Below are 19,848 nucleotides of genomic sequence, written 5' to 3'. Positions count from 1 at the left end.
CATAAGAGACTTGAATCAAACCCTTTCATGAAATTGAAATGATACACGTATACATGCAAGGATGCAATATACATTAAAGTTAGTCTTTAGGGGGGAAACAATATATATCTAACGAGATCAATTGTAAAGTTTTCATCTTTCGTCCAAATCAAGCCAGAAACTTCACTAGGAGACATAATCCGTTAAACCCAATTTGAAAGTCTACAAGTAAGAGGCGGATTGGCTTACTTGGACGACCCAGATGGCGCCGGCTGCGGCGGCGACACCCCATCCTACGGCGGCTTGGATATCCACGGTTGGATCTTTGGGAGCTTGGGCACACCTCCTGGCATCGCCAAATGAGGAGGCGAAATTAGGGTTCTAAATCAAGATTTGGGATTATCCCCTTTTGTTTATTTACTATCTGTTTTTTTTACTTTTTTTTTAACTATTAAATTTACAAAAAACGTTTTAGGCTTTGATTAGGGACTTATTTGGGTTTACATAAAAAATTATACTAAGTGGACAACTTCTAGTTTATATTATGGCATAGAGGCAATCTACTAGTTCTTTTGTTGTATATTTCCAATTTTCCCATAATAAAATCAAAGGGAAAGTCCCTGAGTGGTTTTGGAACCTTCCTCGTCTGATCAGGGTCAATCTTGTCAACAATACTTTCACTCATTTAGAAGGTTCAAATGATGTTTTAATGAATTCATCGTTGAAGATATTAGATTTGGCTTTAAACCATTTTGAAGGACCAGTTCCTACTCCACCACTCTCTATCAACCTCTTTTCTGCATGGGACAATAGTTTCACAGGAAACATACCTCTTTCGGTTTGCAACCGGAGCTCGCTGGTTATTCTTGATCTCTCCTACAACAACTTAACCGGTCCGATTTCTGGATGTTTGAGTAACCTCAAAGACTCTATCGTTGTCTTGAACCTCAGGAAGAACAACTTGGAAGGAAGTATTCCAGATATGCTCTACAATGGTTCGTTGCTGCGGACACTTGACGTAGGCTACAATCAATTAACTGGCAAGCTTCCAAGGTCTCTTCTGAATTGCTCTTCGCTAAGGTTTGTAAGTGTGGACAACAACAAAATCAAAGACACATTTCCTTTCTGGCTCAAGGCTTTGCCTGGTTTACAAGTCCTTACCCTTCGTTCAAACAAATTTTATGGCCCTATATCTCTTCCTGCTGAAGTTCCTCTTGCGTTTCCCAAGCTGCGCATACTTGAAATATCGGATAACAACTTTACAGGAAGCTTGCCACCAAATTACTTTGTGAATTGGAAAGCATCATCACTCGAGACGAATGATGATGGAAGAATATATATGGGAGACTACAACAACGCTTATTATATCTACGAAGATACCATGGACTTGCAATACAAAGGTCTATTCATGGAGCAAGGAAAGGTCCTCACTTCCTATGCCACCATCGATTTTTCTGGAAACAGATTTGAAGGACAGATTCCTGAATCCATTGGTCTTTTGAAGGCACTGATTGCTCTCAACTTATCAAACAATGGATTTACAGGTCATATTCCTCTGTCTTTGGAAAATGTTACAGAGCTCGAGTCACTTGACCTGTCAGGAAACAAACTCTCGGGGACTATTCCTAAAGGACTTGCGAGACTTTCATTTTTGGCGTACATAAGTGTGGCTCATAACCAGCTCATAGGCGAAATACCACAAGGACCACAGTTTGGTGGGCAAGCTGAATCATCATTTGAAGGGAATGCAGGTCTATGTGGTCTTCCTCTCCAAGGAAGTTGCTGTGCGCCACCACCGACACAATAGTTTGAGGAAGAAGAGGAAGGAGTGTTGAACTGGAAAGCAGTGGTTATAAGGTATGGGCCTGGATTGTTATTGGCTCATGTTACTGCTTCATACAAGCTGAAGTGGTATCTCAAGATAGTTGGTCCGGATAAGCACAAGGAAGTAAAACCAGGTAGATTATTTATGTCTTTGGATTCAAGATGGGATACTTATAATAATCATGTAGAACGTGAAAGTTTTACGTAACTATTGTTTGTGGATATGTTTTCAAATTATGTAAGAAAGAGGTCTTAGTTGAGATCGTTTTTTGGCTGATGATTAATGTCCTGAAGTGAACATAAGAGAGTCGGAGACTATAAGATCATACAGGTTTCAAAAATTCAATCTCAAACCATACTCTACGGGGTCCTTATAGTTATCCTCAACCCTCTCAGTGGTCTACCTTGATTGAACTGAAAAGGAAACTCATTGGTAAAGAGAGAGTGTTTCCCACCGAGAAATGTAATTTGGCAATTTCAGATTCGAGTTCTTGAGATTATCTCTGGAGTTTCTTTAGGGCTTCACAATTCAGTTTCCTTTTGTTTAGACCACCACTTTTTGCTCATACTGTATATTTGTTTTTTTAGTGATAATAATTCCCAAAGTTTGTATATGCATTCTTCTCTCCTCAGTTTGTCACGTCACTCTATGTGTGTTTGACGATGTCTTCTCCAATTCACAAACAAATTAGCGCGAGTTCTTTATAATTCATAATTTCATTCAACAATCTCATAAATATGATACTAGAAAATTACAAGAGAAGATTAAAGTTTCACCAAACCATTGAAAACCACGCACTCTTATGTTGGATTTATTTGGCTGCGATTAATCCAGTGTAGCGTTATGCGATACATGTAGCATCCAGTTACAAAAAAGAAAAAAAAAAATACACGTAGAGTTTATCTGGTTGCTAAGCTAGTGTGAACTAAGAAGTGTGAACGTACTGGTTCTTTTGTATCCAGCGAGATTGCAAATTATCATCTCTTTCACACTGTATAGACAAAACTGATTTATTTATTTTTTCCGGTCAGTTTTATTTTTTTTCTTTCTAACAAAAAAAAAAATTCAGTTTTATCTAGACAGTTGATATCTTGCATATTTCCACTATTTTATTCATTCACCCATGTGCATTTTGATTATATAGACTAGGATTTAGCCATGTTTAGGTTGCATTTTGCATACATGAGTCTTTATCAGGTATTGAAGTACCACATGGAGTTCTTGGAGACATTTGGATGCATTTGGAGCCCAAAAGAGGTGATAAAGGTGATCATTGGACGAGCAGTGCATGAGACCGACCTCACCGGAGCGACACCGTGAAGTCGCTGTGACACCCTTTCAGAGCGACTTGGCCAGAGCGACACCCCGATATTGCTCGCGTCTCCATCGCTCGGAGGCACGAGAGCGACCTTACAGCGACGTTCCGGAGCGACGCCATAAGGTCGCTCCAGCTGGGAGCGACGTGACCGGAGCGACACAGCGAGGTCGCTCGCGAAGAGCGACCCGGAGCGACGTCTCGCAGCGACCCCTCCAGGTCGCTCCCGAAGCCTGGAGCGACCTCTCGGAGCGACTACTGGAGGTCGCTGCGCGCCTTCTGTTTGCTCGAATACATTTCTACTCAAGGGCCTTTTGGTCATTTCATTATGCATGTTTTACACTTTCTAAACCTATGTTTAAGTACCTTTTGTAAGCCATGGGAGGCTGATTATCTTTTATCAAAAAGAAACCACCAAAACCTCTTGGAAAGTTCATCTTTTTGAATTCAATTGATTTTCTGTTATTTGCAATCCTGTTGTTTTGATATCTATTATCTGTATTTCTCTACATGATTAATCTGAAATCCAATATGGGTTTAAGAGGAATCATGAAGAGTAGTGAGTAATCCATTCTTGAATTCATGGGTTAGGGAGATTAAGGGTGATTAGGCTAGATCTAGGATGTTATTGTGTAGATCCTTCTTATTCCTTGCTAGTAGAGTATTCATAATGCATCTTCTGCGTTGGCCTCTCAAAAGTTGATCTTTAGGCATTTCCCACCCACAAGGTGTTTGATGAAATGCTTGAGACAACTCTTCTAAGCTTTTAACATACTTTACCAAAGACATTTGTTGTTAAAGGTGTTAAGATAGCCAATAGACTTGTTCGTAATGATTGCTTTCATATTATTCAACCCAAGATATTTGATTTTGAAATATGTTAGTAAATGAACATTCATCCAGACATAGAGTTTGTTTAAGATTGTGTCTTAAGGTTGATAGTTTGATTGATCATTTGCCATCCTTAGTTCGAAACTTGATCACCCACGATATAATTCCTATACCCATGAGTTATTTTTATCTTAGTTAAGAAAGTCGTTTCATTTATCGCTTTTATTATTCTGCAACTGCATTAGCATTAATCGTTAATTTAGAAAACCTTTTAAATCATCGGATGCACTTAGATTAAGCAAGTACTTGCACTCTCAGTGCTTGAAATCCCTTAGAATTGGTTCGACAATCTTTTATACTACATCATTTGTCTTAGGAGCCTTGAAAACTCCTAACATCAAATTGGCGCCGTTGCCAAATTCTGAGTAGATTTGAACATTGCTTGAGACTAAGTCATTTTTATTTTCTTTTGTTACTGATTCTCTTTCTTCACCTCCCTTTAATCTACAGGTGTATGAACTTGCGGAGCAGGGGTCCATCAAACCTAGTTCCAAGAGCTGCAGACATCAGAGCATTAGAAAGAGAGTGTGCTAGAAAGAGAAGAGAAGAAGAGCAACAGGCTCAATTGCAGAGATTGGACACTGATATGGGTGACATACCTCAAAATGATGCGGGCGTCAATGGAGCTAACAACGTTCCACAAAACCAACAGCGAGCAGCTCGACCCATTGGCACTTACGACCGCCCCAACATTCAAGGCCATAGATTGGGAATCCGAGCACCCGCTGTGGCAGCCAACAACTTTGAGATCAAGTCAGGACTCTTCAACGTGATAGAGAACAACAACTATCATGGCTTGGCTTTGGAGGACCCATTCGATCACTTGGACAGGTTCGACAGCTATTGTGGGTTGTCAAAAACCAATGGTGTGTCTGAGGATGCCTTAAAGCTGAAGTTATTCCCTTTCTCTTTGGGGGATAAGACACGATAATGGGAGAAGTCTCTACCAAGCGACTCTAGCACCACTTGGGATGACTGCAAGAAAGCTTTCTTGGAGAAGTTCTTCTCTACTTCAAGAACTGCTAAGCTGAGAAATGAGATCTCCAGCTTTCAACAGAAAGACTTGGAAGGATTCAGTGAAGTCTGGGAGAGATTCAAAGGCTACCAAGCTCAATGCCCTCATCATGGATTCTCTAAGGAAAGCCTGCTGAGCACATTCTACAGAGGAGCTCTTCCTAAGTACAGAGCCAGATTGGATACAGCTAGCAATGAGTTCTTCTTGGGAAGAACAGAGGAGGATGCAGAGCAGCTGGTAGACAACATGGTCAAGAGTGATGCAGTCTACAGTGGAGACCACGACAGAGGCAGTAGAACAAATGACAAGCAGACGAGGAAGGAGTTAAAGGCTCTCCAGGATAAGATTGATATTCTCATTGCTGATAAGACCACCCAGGAGCAGCTGCACTTTGTTGGTAACCCAAACCAAGAAGCCACACCTGTTGTCCAGGAAGTTGATGGTTTGGATGGGCAAGAAGAGCTGTGTTTCATCAACAACAATGGTAGCTGGTACAAGAAAGAGCCAAACTTCCAGTACAACAACTACCAACAGAGATCTTACCCCAACAACCAACAGAGTGGTTATCAGCCTAGATACAACTAGCAAGCCAACTACCAACCTCAGCAAACCACTCCTCCTGGTTTCCACAACAAAGGACAACAACCTGCCCACCAACAACCTACTACTTCTACCTCTACTCCTCAAGTCAGCAGCACTGATGCCCTACTAAAACAAATCTTGGAGTCTCAGACAAGAAGTGAGAAGCATGTTGGCTATGAGTTGAAGAACCTTCACTCGAAGATTGATGGAAGCTACAATGAGCTCAACAACAAGTTCAGAACCTTGGAGAACCAGTTTGTTGCCATGAACACTCAACAAAATCGCCAACAAGGTTCTCTACCTGGAAAATCTGAGCAAAACCCCAAGGAGACCATGAAAGCTATCACCCTCAGGAGTGGTAAGGAGTTACCTCAGAGAGCTCTCACCAAGGATGCTGAGAAACAAGGTGAGGGGGTTGCCATCAACATAGATGATGAAGTGGTCATTGTTGATGAGAAAATCAATGATGAAATCTTGGAAAAGATTGTGGAAGCCAAAGGTAAAGGAAAGGTTGGGGAAGAGAAGAAAACAGTGAAAGATGGTGAAGTTGTTGCTCCAGCAAGTGAGAATTCTTTTGTTCCTCCTCCCTATGAACCCAAACTTCTATTCCCTGGTAGATTCAAGAGGCAGCTGCTAGAGAAGTACAAAGCTGTATTTGAGAAGCAAATGAGTTAAGCTCAAGTCACAATGCCCATCATTGATGCTTTCATTCTGATTCCTCAATATAGCAAGTTCCTGAAAGATGTTGTAGCTGCAAAGAAGAAAGAGATGGAGGGCATGATGATTCTCACTCATGAGTGCAGTGCCATCATCCAGAGGCTTGTTGTTCCAAAGAAGCTAGAAGATCCAGGATGTTTCACATTACCTTGTGCTCTTGGACCTATGGTATTTGATAGATGTCTCTGCGATTTGGAAGCTAGTGTCAGCTTGATGCCTTTATCCATTGCTAAGAAGCTTGGTTTCACTCAGTACAAGAAGTGTAGATTGTCTTTGGTATTGGCTGATCGTTTAGAGAAGTACCCTGTGGGTATCTTGGAGGACCTCCCCGTTATGGTTGGAAACTATGAGATCCCTACAGACTTTGTGGTGCTTGAGATGGGTGAGGAAGCTGCAGATCCTTTAATCCTTGGAAGACCTTTCTTAGCTACAGCAGGAGCAATTGTTAATGTGAAAGAGGGCAAGATTGATCTTCACTTGGGTAAATGGCATGTTCTTCACTTTGACATCAAGGAGGTAATGAAGAAACCAACAGTTCAAGGGCAAGTTTTCTACATTGAAGAGATGGACGCCCTTGCTGATGAGCTCCTTGAAGAGTTGTCACTAGAAGACCCTCTACAGCATGCTTTGACGATAGAGAGAGAAGCTGAAGTGATTGAGAACCTGGAGAGTGCTGCCTATGGGATGATGCTGGATTCACACAGAGGATTTGATAGTAAGGATCAGTATGAGGAGCTGCCACAAGTGGTTCATCAAGAAACCTCAGTCATTCAACAAGAGGACACCCATCAAAATGACTGGAGCGAGCTTAAGTCGCCTAAAGTGGAGCTTAAACCCCTCCCCCATGGTGTAAGGGTCGTACAGAGATGTGAAGACACCAACCTTGTGCTGAATGGGGAGAAGTGTCACTTCATGGTTAAGGAAGGGATTGTGCTGGGACACAAGATTTCAGAGAAGGGGAATGAGGTGGATAAGGCTAAGATCGATGTTATGGTTGGTTTACCCCCATTGAAAACAGTGAGAGACATCAGAGGTTTTCTTGGTCATGCTGGGTTCTACAGAAGATTCATCACTAGACCATTGACCAGGCTGCTGTGCAAGGAAGCCTTCAAGAGGCTGAAAGGTGAACTCATCAGTGCTCCAATTGTCCAGCCACCTGATTGGGATCTCCCCTTTGAGATCATGTGTGATGCTAGTGACTATGCTGTGGGAGCTGTTTTGGGACAGAAGAAAGACGGCAAGACCCATGTGATCTACTACGCGAGCCAAACCCTGAATGATGCTCAGATGAGGTATGCCACAACAGAGAACCTGGATCAGGCGTGGGAGCGAGGACCTGGAGCGAGGGTGAAAGGTCGCTGCAGCTGGGAGCGACGTCACCACAGCGAGTGTAATAAGTCGCTCGGCTTTACGGTGTTTTGGGGCTCGAAAATACTCTCGGAGCGACCTCCTAGAGCGACGACACGAAGTCGCTCCAGCTCCAGAGCGACTTGGCCACAGCGACCCCCTGAGGTCGCTGGGGTTTGTGTCGATTTGAGACACGAAAAACAAGACGGGAGCGATGTCCCACAGCGACTACCTCAGGTCGCTCCACGACCGGTTCAGGGTTCATGGTTTGGAGGCTACAACTCAGCACCAGGTGGTTACTACACCACGTTCCCACCAGACGACGACGATGCTGAGGCCTCTGCCCCTACTCACTATCCTTGAAGGTACTTCACTATTTTCCCTTGTATATACCATCTCATTTTTGCATATTAGTTTTTTTTCTTGTGGGTATCTCCCTCTACTTGACAACACAGAGACTGTGTAACTTAAGTTTGGGGGAGGTACCAAGTATTTGATCATGTTTGCTTTGATGAATTTGCATTGAGTCTTGCACACATACCTCTAAAAAAAACATATTGATTGCATCACTTGCATTTTTAGGAGAGTCTAGAGCATATAGGTTGCATTCACTTGCATTGGGAGCAATGATTTAAGATGCCTTGTAAAGAACACTATCTCACACTCGAGTAGCTATTGCATCTCTCAAAAAGCCTTGTATATTTCGAGCCTTGAAAACTCTTCCTGAATCTCATTAGTTGCTGAAACTCAATCTTTGAAGCCAACTACATCCTTATTTGAACTGAACGAACTTAATGCTTCTTGCTTATGGTCCCTTGTGTACTGAGTCATGGATATACACACTTGAGTTGTCACATCCTTTATGCCAATCTTTTTGACAAACTCGAGTGGTACACCACTCCCAAAACCCCGTCCTCCTTTTAAGCTTTCATTGTTTGATGAGTGAGAGCTTTTTCGGAAAGTCTTACATGTGCTTAATGTTGAGAGTATCGGGACCGACAATGCTTGATCTTCATTCCTGCTAGATTAGGCACTCTATTGTCTAGCTATAGGTGGGGGTGAGTATTGTGATTATGATTTGGAAGCATGAAAAGTTCGAAGGAAAAGAATAGACTCTTTGTGTTTAAATGGATAATCTTATTGGAATTAGTAGATGAACATCTAGCTCGAATTTATGAAAAGTCTTGGCCCCCGAAAAAAAAAAAATGAGAAGAAAAATATAAGAAAAGATAAAAAAAAAAGGGGGGCTAGCAAAGTTGTTAGGAGCTAAAATTGTTTTGAAGTTGAGGAAAATCCTTTATAGATTTCAAAGAAAAAGAGTTTTATGTGTAAAGTGTTCTTGGGTTCTTTTGGTGAGAGATGTGAGTTGGGTTTGACATTGGAAAGTGATTGTGTAACTTGTATGTTTGGGAAAAGGGTAGAACAATGGAGATTGAGCATTGTATGCATGAGTTGGTCCCTTTCTTAGATATATTATGTGCAATGTCAAGGCTACTTGTTTCGAGAGTAAACCACCTTAAAGATCATATATCTTGAACCTCTTGACTCACTTGAATAAAAGCCTTCCCTTACCCAACCAAATGATTTGGACCAATTGACCATTTGCAAGAATTCACCTGATGTTTTATGCTTAATGAATGTGAGAGTTGGTTGATTTGAATGTTTGGATGCTTGATGATGAGTGTAAGGGCAAAAAGAGTTAAGATAGGCCTAGAGAAGCTAGAATGTAATAAGAGAGTGTGCTCACGTTGGATTAGATGTTGAATTGAGTGCTAGTTGTGTTTCTTTTGGCTATGAGCTCCCACCTTCAACCCTCTCTCCCTATGAGTTCTAGAAAGTTCACTTGTGGACAAGTAAAAGAACTAGTTTGGGGGAGTTGATATCTTGCATATTTCCACTGTTTTATCCATTCACCCATGTGCATTTTGATCATATAGACTAGGATTTAGTCATGTTTAGGTTGCATTTTGCATACATAAGTCTTTATCAGGTATTGGAGTACCACATGGAGTTCTTGGAGACATTTGAGTGCATTTGGAGCTCAAAAGAGGTGATAAAGGTGATCATTGGACGAGCAGTGCTGATGTTAGGAGTTTTCAAGGCTCCTAAGACAAATGTTGTAGTATAAATGATTGTCGAACCAGTTCTGAGGGATATCAAAGCACCGAGAATGCAAGTACTCACTTAATCTAAGTGCAACCAATGATTTAGATGGGTTTTAAACTACTACTAATACTAGAAAGCAATTACAGAATGGTACTTTCTTGACTAAGGGAAAAGAGAACTCATGGGCATAGGGATTAGACCTTGGGTGATCAATTTTCGAACTAAGGATGTCAAATGATCAATCAAACTATCAACCTTAAGCCTAGACACAATTCTAAGCAAGCTCTATGTCTAGATGAATGCTCATTTGCTAACATATCTCAAACATCAAATGTCTTTGGTTGAATAATGTGAAAGCAATCATTACCAACAAGTCTATTAGCTATCTTAGAACCTTTAACAACAAATGTATTTGGCAAAGTATACTAAAAGCTTAGGAGAGTTGTCTCAGGCATTTCATCAAACACTTTTTGGGTGGAAAATGCCTATTGATCAACTCTTGAGTGGCCAACTCAGAAGATGCATTATGAATACTCTACTAGCAAGAAACAAGAATGATCTACACTAAAACATCCTAGAACTAACCTAATCACCCTTGATCTCCCTAACCCATGAATTCAAAAGAAGATTACTCACTAATCTCCATGATTCCTCTTAAACCCATATTGGATTTCAGATTAATCATGTAGAGGAATAGATAAGAAATCAACAGGAACACAAGATGAAAGCAATGAAATCTGAATCAAAAGAAGTTTTACTAGTTGTTCTCTAGAAAAAGAGATCATGCCTCTGGTGGCTACCAAAGGTACTTAAAACATAGGTTTTTGAAAAGTAAAAACGTGCATAATGAAATGACCAAAAGGCCCTTGAGAAAACGTGAATTCGACCAAACAAATAGACGCGGAGCAACCTCGGCACGTCGCTGCGAGAGGTCGCTCCCGCGTCGTTTCTTCGTGAGCGACCTGGCTGTGTCGCTCCGAAGACGTCGCTCCCGGGTCGTCTCCTCGCGAGAGACCTAGCTGTGTCGCTCTGAAGACGTCGCTCCCAGCTTGCTCAGAAACCACAAACGCGAGCGACCTTAGGGTGTCGCTCTAGGAGGTCGCTCCCGGCTTGTTCGTCGCTCTCAAATCGACACAACCCGAGCGACCTCTGGGTGTCGTTGTGGTGAGGTCGCTCTTGGAGCTGGAGCGACTTCGCCTTGTCGCTCTAGGAGGTCGCTCCGAAGCGTAAATGGCGAGCGAGTTCATGGCGTCGCTCCGGTAGGTCGCTCCCATGCATTGCTTGTCCAATGATCACCTCAATCACCTCTTTTGAGCTCCAAACGCACCCAAATGTCTCCAAGAACTCCATGTGGTACTCCAATACCTAATAGAGACATATGTATGCAAAATGCAACCTACACATGGCTAAATCCTAATCTATATGATGAAAATGCACATGAATAAATGGATAAAACAATGTAAATATGCAAGATATCAAGTGCATGGGAGAGACCTCACCGGAGCAACACCGTGAAGTCGCTGTGACACCCTTTCAGAGCGGTTTGGCCAGAGCGACACCCCGATGTCGCTCGCATCTCCATCGCTCGGAGGCACGAGAGCAACCTTACAGCGACGTTCCGAAGCGACACCATAAGGTCGCTCCAGCTGAGAGCGACGTGACCGGAGCGACACAGCGAGGTCGCTCGCGAAGAGCGACCCGGAGCGACGTCTCGCAGCGACCCCTACAGGTCGCTCCCGAAGCCTGGAGCGACCTCTCGGAGCGACTACTGGAGGTCGCTGCGCACCTTCTGTTTGCTCGAATACATTTCTACTCAAGGGCCTTTTGGTCATTTCATTATGCACGTTTTACACTTTCTAAACCTATGTTTAAGTACCTTTTGTAAGCCATGGGAGACTGATTATCTTTTATCAAAAAGAAACCACCAAAAACCTCTTGGAAAGTTCATCTTTTTGAATTCAATTGATTTTCTGTTATTTGCAATCCTGTTGTTTCAATATGGGTTTAAGAGGAATCATGAAGAGTAGTGAGTAATCCATTCTTGAATTCATGGGTTGTGGAGATTAAGGGTGATTAGGCTAGATCTAGGATGTTATAGTGTAGATCTTTCTTATTCCTTGCTAGTAGAGTATTCGTAATGCATCTTCTCAGTTGGCCTCTCAAAAGTTGATCTTTAAGCATTTCCCACCCACAAGGTGTTTGATGAAATGCTTGAGACAACTCTCTTAAGCTTTTAACATACTTTACCAAAGACATTTGTTGTTAAAGGTGTTAAGATAGCCAATAGACTTGTTAGTAATGATTGCTTTCATATTATTCAACCAAAGACATTTGATGTTTGAAATATGTTAGTAAATGAACATTCATCTAGACATAGAGTTTGTTTAAGATTGTGTCTAAGCTTAAGGTTGATAGTTTGATTGATCATTTGCCATCCTTAGTTCGAAACTTGATCACCCAAGGTCTAATTCCTATACCCATGAGTTCTCTTTTATCTTAGTTAAGAAAGTCGTTTCATTTATCGCTTTTATTATTCTGCAAATGCATTAGTATTAATCGTTAGTTTAGAAAACCTTTTAAATCATCAGATGCACTTAGATTAAGCAAGTACTTGCACTCTCAGTGCTTGAAATCCCTTAGAATTGGTTCGACAATCTTTTATACTACATCATTTGTTTTACGAACCTTGAAAACTTCTAACATCAACAGTGTGAAAGAGATGACGACCTGGAGTTTACTTCATGAACTTCATGACTCGTACACATGCCACCTGACATGTGTCGTGTGACACACTTCTCATATGAAAAAATGTAGGAAATTTGTTATATAATTTTGACCAAAATTTGAAAATGTAATTTTTTTTTCGTTTTGAGTGAAAATGGTTCAACTAATTTTGCGAGAAAATACTTCGGTTTTGCCAGAAAAATGTATTTTCGAAGGAATTGAGAAAATTCGTTTGGTGGAAATTTAATTTTCCGTTTTGAAAATAAATCTTATTTTGTAATTTTAGCCAGAATCTGTATTTTTCAAATTTTTTACAAAAAAAATATGCAGGTTTGTGGTTAATAACAGTAAACTTTAATACGTAGAGGACTAGAAGAGATATCTATAGCTTCCTGCAAGATAGTTGGGATAGTTGGGATTTGCTGGGCAGAAATATTGAGTCAATGCATTTTGTTCATTAAATTATGCTGGCCCGTTGAGTGCAACCAAAAGAGATTCTGTCTTTGTAGTCCAATGCCCAGAAAAATCAGAAGGTTACAATAAAATTTAATGCCGTTCCATAGTAAAGCCAGAACCCTTAAAATCTGATAGCGCAAGAAAATTCAGAGAATATAAAAGTTTCAACAAACACAATTTAATTACTTTTTAATTTTGCTCATTATCCTTGTCTTTGTTAATTTAGTAGCGCAAGAAAATTCAAGAACATCTACGACCAGCAAGACGTCACTCATTAGCCCTACAATGCGAGTTTACTGTTTGACAAAGAGAGTTTCCCGCGTATAGTCGTATAGACATATTCATCACCACACATCTTTATTTATACCATTTTCTCGCTCAGTTCTTAGCCAAACAAAGATAGAAAATATCCTTCTTACCATAAAACGAAAAAGAAAAAAGATTTTAAATGACGACCATGCCGGAAACTCTTTTACGTTTGCATTTTCTCTCGCTACTTTTACTAAGTTCTTGTGCCTTTCTTTCAAGCTCATCTACTATTGATGTAGATGATGTTGTCGTTGGTCTTGTTGCTTGTCTTCCTCGCCAGATTGAAGCTTTTACGCAGTTCACAAACGAGTTTGATACTCGTTCGTGCAACCATAGCGACTACTCTAATAATGGAGCTTGGTGCGACAACTCCACGGGTGCAGTCACCAAGATACATCTCACGGGCTGTCTAAGTGGAACTCTGAAGCCCAACAGTAGCCTATTTGGGTTCCAACAACTCCGTCACCTTGTTCTCAGCAACAACAACTTCATCTCCTCTACACTCCCTTCCAAGTTCGGCAATCTCAACAGATTAGAGGTCTTGATTCTTTCCTCGAACGGCTTACTTGGCGAAGTTCCTTCTTCAATTAGTAATCTAAGCCAACTTTCCATTTTAAAACTTTCAAAAAATAAGCTCATTGGTAGTTTCCCACTCATAAGTAATCTAACCAAGCTCTCGGTCTTGAGTTTATCTCAAAATCTATTCACCGGAACCATACCTTCATCTATCTTCACAATGCCTTCCCTGTTTTATCTCAATGTGAATGATAACCATCTAACCGGTCCTCATGAAGTTCCAGACTCCTCTACTTCATCTAGTCTCGAGTTCTTGAACCTTGGGAAAAACCAATTTGAAGGAAAAATCTTAGAGCCTATCTCAAAACTCATCAACCTCAAGCGTCTCGACCTTTCTTTCCTAAACATCAGCTACCCAATTGACTTAAGGCTCCTCTCATCTCTCAAATCTTTGTTGGACCTTTATCTTTCTGGTAATAGTTTACTGGCTACTAGTTTAAGTGCTGATTCCGATATCCCACCAAACTTGGAAACCTTGGTCATGTCGTACTGCGACCTCAACGAGTTTCCAAATGTCTTAAAGACACTAAACAACTTGCGGGGTTTAAGTATATCCTCAAACAGAATCAAAGGAAAAGTCCCTGAGTGGTTGTGGACCCTTCCTAGTCTAAGCACGGTACTTCTTGGCAATAATTATTTCAACGGTTTCCAAGGGACAAGAAAAGTTTTAGTGGATTCATCAGTGCAGATGTTAGATATTCAGTCTAACCATTTTGAAGGAGAAATTCCTCTCCCACCACTCTCCCTCAACGCCTTCTATGCACGGAACAATACTTTCACAGGAAACATACCTCTTTCATTCTGCAACCGAACCTCTCTTACTGTTCTTGATTTATCCTACAACAACTTCACCGGTCCAATTCTTCAATGTCTGAATGACTTCAAGATAGTGAAACTCCGGAAGAATAACTTGGAAGGCAATCTTCCAGACAGGTTCAACGTAGGAACCTCCCTGCGGACAATTGATGTTGGCGAGAATCGATTAACCGGAAAGCTTCCAAGGTCCTTTCTAAATTGCTCTTCTTTTAAGTTTCTAAGTGTGGACCACAACAGAATCGAAGATACGTTTCCTTTCTGGCTCAAGGATTTGCCTAACTTGCAAGTCTTTAAGCTTCGTTCAAATAAATTCTATGGTCCAATATCTTTGCCTGACCAAGGTCCTTTAGCGTTTCCTGAGCTTCACATTTTTGAAATATCTGATAACAACTTTACTGGAAGCTTGCCGCCAAGCTACTTTGTGAACTGGAAATCACCATCACTCAAGATTAATGGAGCTGGGACCATGTATATGGCAGAAGATATTGGTGCCTCTACATATGATGATCTTATAGACTTGCAATACAAAGGTCTATCAATGGAGCAAATGGGCATCCTTACTTTCTACAGCGCCATCGATCTTTCTGGCAACAAGATTGAAGGACAAATCCCAGTATCTATTGGCCTCTTGAAGACATTGATTGCACTCAACTTATCCAACAATGCATTCACAGGCCATATCCCTCTCGCATTGGCCAATGTTACGGAGCTCGAGTCACTAGACCTGTCAAGAAACCAACTCTCCGGGACTATTCCAAGTGGACTCAAGAGCCTCTCGTTTTTGGCGCACATAAACGTGTCTCATAACCAGCTCAAAGGTGAAATACCACAAGGAACACAAATCACTGGGCAATCTAAATCCTCCTTTGAAGGGAATGCAGGACTTTGTGGTTTGCCTCTCGAAGAAAGTTGGTTCGCGCCACCAACACAACAACCTAAGGAAGAAGAAGAAGAAGAAGAAAAAGAGGAGGAAGAAGTGTTGAACTGGAGGGGTGTGGCAATAGGGTTTGGGCCTGGAGTGTTGCTTGGATTGGCAATAACACAAGTCATTGCTTCATACAAGCCAGAGTGGCTCATCAAGATAATGTGCCAGCAGTGAAAGCGGATAAACCATTAGTATTCTTTCAGTTTTCACTTAATCTTCGAATGTCTGTCAAGAGTTTGATGGTCTGGTAGCGTATCAGTTCCTTATGTTTTTGTATAATTTTATGATATTTTGTGCTATTTCCTTTTCAATCAAATAAGAAATCTGAGTTTACTATAGTTGTATTGATATACATTGAGTTTACTATAGCCGAAACACACTTCTTGAACGAACAAGCAAACACAAAAAGATAGTGCAAGAAAGGTTACCGACTATTTAAAACTTGACCAAGTCTTATCCAACCACAATCACAACGCCATAAAGTCTTAAATTTAATAGCGCAGGAAATTTTAAAGAGGAAACAAAGTCTCACCAATTTATTTGATTAGCCATGCCTCAATTATTCATTGGCAAGATATTTTAACAACGCATGACGATGTACCAATCTTCTTCATCTCTTTGCTATAAAGAATACCATTCTTCTTAAAAAAAAATTCATGACGATCATCATGTCGGGATTAAATCTGCTTTTTCCTTTTCTCTCACTCTTTGTTATCTTTACTCCAAACTTCACTCTTGTTGCTGGACTTTCTGGTTGTGGTCCCCACCATATTCAAGCACTTGTGCAATTCAAGAACGAGTTTGATTACAGCGGTTGCAACCAAACTGACTACTTCAATGGAGTCATGTGCGATAACATTACGGGTGAGGTCACGAAGCTACAACTCCCAAGTGGCTGCTTCACTGGAGTTCTCAAAACCAACAGTAGTCTCTTTGGATTTAACCATCTTCGTTACCTCAATCTCTCTTACAACAAGTTTACCTCCTCTTCACTCTCGTCTGGATTCGGCAGTCTCAACAAGTTAGAGGTCTTGTCTCTTTCCTCTAATGGCTTCATAGGTCAAGTTCCTTCCTCATTAAGTAACTTGAGTCGGCTAACCGAGTTGTATCTTGACCATAACGAGCTCACAGGTGGTTTCCCACTCGTACAAAATATAACCAGCCTCTCCATTTTGAACCTATCTCTTAATCACTTCTCTGGAGCCATCCCTTCCTCTCTCCTCACTATGCCTTTCTTGTCATATCTTAATCTCGATGAAAATCATCTCACCGATCCTGTTGAAGTTCGTAGCTCATCTACTTCTTCCCGGCTCGAAACTCTGCACCTTAGAAAAAACCCTTTCGAAGGAAAAATCCTAGACCTTATCTCAAACTTCACCACCCTTAAATATCTTGGCCTTTCTTTCCAAAACATAAGCTACCCAATTAACTTAAACTTTTTTTCCTCTCTCAAATCTTTGTTGAGACTTGATCTTTCCGGTAATAGTGTATTGGAAACTAGTATAAGTTCAGATTCAGACGTCCCACGTAACATAGAGAAATTGCTCTTGTCAAGCTGTGACATCAGCAAGTTCCCAGAATTTGTACGGAGCCTTGATAGATTGGAACATATAGACATTTCCAATAATAAAATTAAAGGGAAAGTCCCTGAGTGGCTTTGGAACCTTCCTCATCTGATCAGGGCCAATCTTGTCAACAATGCTTTCACTCATTTAGAAGGTTCAAATGACGTTTTAACGAATTCATCGTTGAGGATATTAGATTTGGCTTTAAACCATTTTGAAGGACCAGTTCCTACTCCACCACTCTCTATCAACCTCTTTTCTGCATGGAACAATAGTTTCACAGGAAACATACCTCTTTCAGTTTGCAACCGGAGCTCGCTGGTTATTCTTGATCTCTCCTACAACAACTTAAGCGGTCCGATTCCTCGATGTTTGAGTAACCTCAAAGACTCTCTCGTTGTCGTGAATCTCAGGAAGAACAACTTGGAAGGAAGTATTCCAGATATGCTCTACAATGGTTCGTTGCTGCGGACACTTGACGTAGGCTACAATCAATTAACTGGGAAGCTTCCAAGGTCTCTTCTGAATTGCTCTTCGCTAAGGTTTGTAAGTGTGGACAACAACAAAATCAAAGACACATTTCCTTTTTGGCTCAAGGCTTTGCCTGGTTTACAAGTCCTTACCCTTCGTTCAAACAAATTTTATGGCCCTGTATCTCTTCCTGGTGAAGTTCCTCTTGCGTTTCCCAAGCTGCACATACTTGAAATATCGGATAACAACTTTACAGGAAGCTTGCCATCAAATTACTTTGTGAATTGGAAAGCATCATCACTCGAGACGAATGATGATGGAAGAATATATATGGGAGACTACAACAACGCTTATTATATCTACGAAGATACCATGGACTTGCAATACAAAGGTCTATTCATGGAGCAAGGAAAGGTCCTCACTTCCTATGCCACCATCGATTTTTCTGGAAACAGATTTGAAGGACAGATTCCTGAATCCATTGGTCTTTTGAAGGCACTGATTGCTCTCAACTTATCAAACAATGGATTTACTGGTCATATTCCTCTGTCTATGGAAAATGTTACAGAGCTCGAGTCACTTGACCTGTCAGGAAACAAACTCTCGGGGACTATTCCTAAAGGACTTGCGAGACTTTCATTTTTGGCGTACATAAGTGTGGCTCATAACCAGCTCATAGGCGAAATACCACAAGGACCACAGTTTAGTGGGCAAGCTGAAACATCATTTGAAGGAAATGCAGGTCTATGTGGTCTTCCTCTCCAAGGAAGTTGCTTTGCACCACCACCGACACAACAGTTTGAGGAAGAAGATGAAGAGGAAGGTGTGTTTAAACTGGAAAGCGGTGGTTATAGGGTATGGACCTGGCTTGTTATTTGGATTGGTAATAGCACATGTTATTGCTTCATACATGCCAAAGTGGTTTGTCAAGATAGTTGGTCCGGATAAGCACAAGGAAGCAGATCCAGCTAGCTTGTTTGACTCTCTAGATTCAAGATGGGACAGTTCTAGTAATCATATGTAAATATAGTATGTTGATAATTAATTTGTTACTGAGGTAAGAAATAAGTCTTACAAGTTTCTATAACCTTTGCTCTCTTAAATGAAACCTCTCACTTGGCCGATGATGTCTTGGAAAGGCTTGTTATATACTGCTTTGGTTCTTCTCCAATTTTTCAGCTTCCTGTTTAGACAAATTGGATTAAGTGAATGTAAAGAGAGTCGGAGACTATAAGATTATACAGGTCTCAAGAATATATATCAGTTTAACTGAATGCCACTGCTAACCATCATCCTCTTTGAGCTTATTTGGAAAAATAAAATGCAGCGACGTTAGTGTTATCTATTATCCTCGGATTTGATTACTTGAATAAAACATAGACACAACCGAGCCGTGTAAAATAGTTAATTTTTTTTAATAAACTCCAGGTGGGAGAGAGTTGATAATATCTTCAAACTTGAAAGATGAATTTGACAATGACCTCATGGATATACAGAATTGGCATAAACAAACTTCTTGAACGAACAAAGCAGACAAAAAAAGATAGTGCAAAAAAGGTTACCTACACTTTAAAACTTAACCAAGTCTTCACCAAATCCGCAAATCACATTTAATGTCATTTCACCGTAAGGGCCTAAGACCAGCTCCATCGGTTGCTTTTTGACAGGGTCCTTAAAAAAAATTAAATATTAAAATAATAGCATAAGGAGAAAGACAGTTAGAAAAAGTTCTTTGCAAAGGATTTTTAGAAACGGTTTTATGACACAAGTTGCCATATGTCATGATATAAATGGCTTATCATTACAAACAAAATAAAAGTTAATCAGAAAATTTTATTATGCTGTAATATTAATATTTAATGGTTAATATACTGGTTTTTAGAACTTCACCGATGGTGATGCTCTAAGGCCATAAATTCTTATATTCAATAATGCAAAAATATTTAAAAGAGAAAACAAAGTTTCAACAACCTATGTTATTAGTCATCATGCTGCAAGCCTGCAATTATTTATTTCTTTGTGTTCTTATCTATGTTAATTGATTTTCTTACTGTCCCATATACAACCGCAAAAGAAGTATAAATAATCTTGCTCGACAAAAATAAAGTAGATACGTAGTGCATGCTCTTTCTAATTCCATTTTAAATAAGTTAAAATCGCAACTTTAGTGAAGTCAAATGCAAACACCTACTTTTGAATAAATGATAAACAGAGAGAGAGAAGCATAGC

General features: G+C 40.5%; 2 protein-coding genes, 1 non-coding gene and 1 pseudogene across 3 annotated transcripts; 3 read left to right on the top strand and 1 right to left on the bottom strand.

Annotated features, from left to right (window-relative positions):
* Positions 1–688: 688 nt before the first annotated feature.
* On the top strand, positions 689–1,786 carry LOC106380971 (receptor like protein 27-like). The gene has a single exon (XM_022706614.2). It carries the CDS (start codon positions 689–691, stop codon positions 1,784–1,786), a length of 1,098 nt encoding a protein of 365 aa, XP_022562335.2.
* Positions 1,787–5,034: 3,248 nt separating this feature from the next.
* On the bottom strand, positions 5,035–5,141 carry LOC125586637. The gene has a single exon (XR_007323174.1). It is a non-coding gene; the product is annotated as a small nucleolar RNA R71 (small nucleolar RNA).
* An 8,088-nt stretch (positions 5,142–13,229) lies between these two features.
* Positions 13,230–15,921, top strand: LOC106409384 (receptor like protein 27-like). Its single transcript, XM_048754948.1, has one exon. The coding sequence runs from the start codon at positions 13,406–13,408 to the stop codon at positions 15,755–15,757; it is 2,352 nt and encodes a 783-aa protein (XP_048610905.1). The 5' UTR covers positions 13,230–13,405; the 3' UTR covers positions 15,758–15,921.
* Positions 15,922–16,070: 149 nt separating this feature from the next.
* Positions 16,071–18,746, top strand: LOC106407158 (annotated as a pseudogene).
* Positions 18,747–19,848: the final 1,102 nt, after the last annotated feature.

The sequence above is a fragment of the Brassica napus genome, chromosome C4 (assembly GCF_020379485.1).
Source record: "Brassica napus cultivar Da-Ae chromosome C4, Da-Ae, whole genome shotgun sequence".
Classification (NCBI taxonomy): domain Eukaryota; kingdom Viridiplantae; phylum Streptophyta; class Magnoliopsida; order Brassicales; family Brassicaceae; genus Brassica; species Brassica napus.
This window is presented reverse-complemented; position numbering and strand designations above follow the sequence as displayed.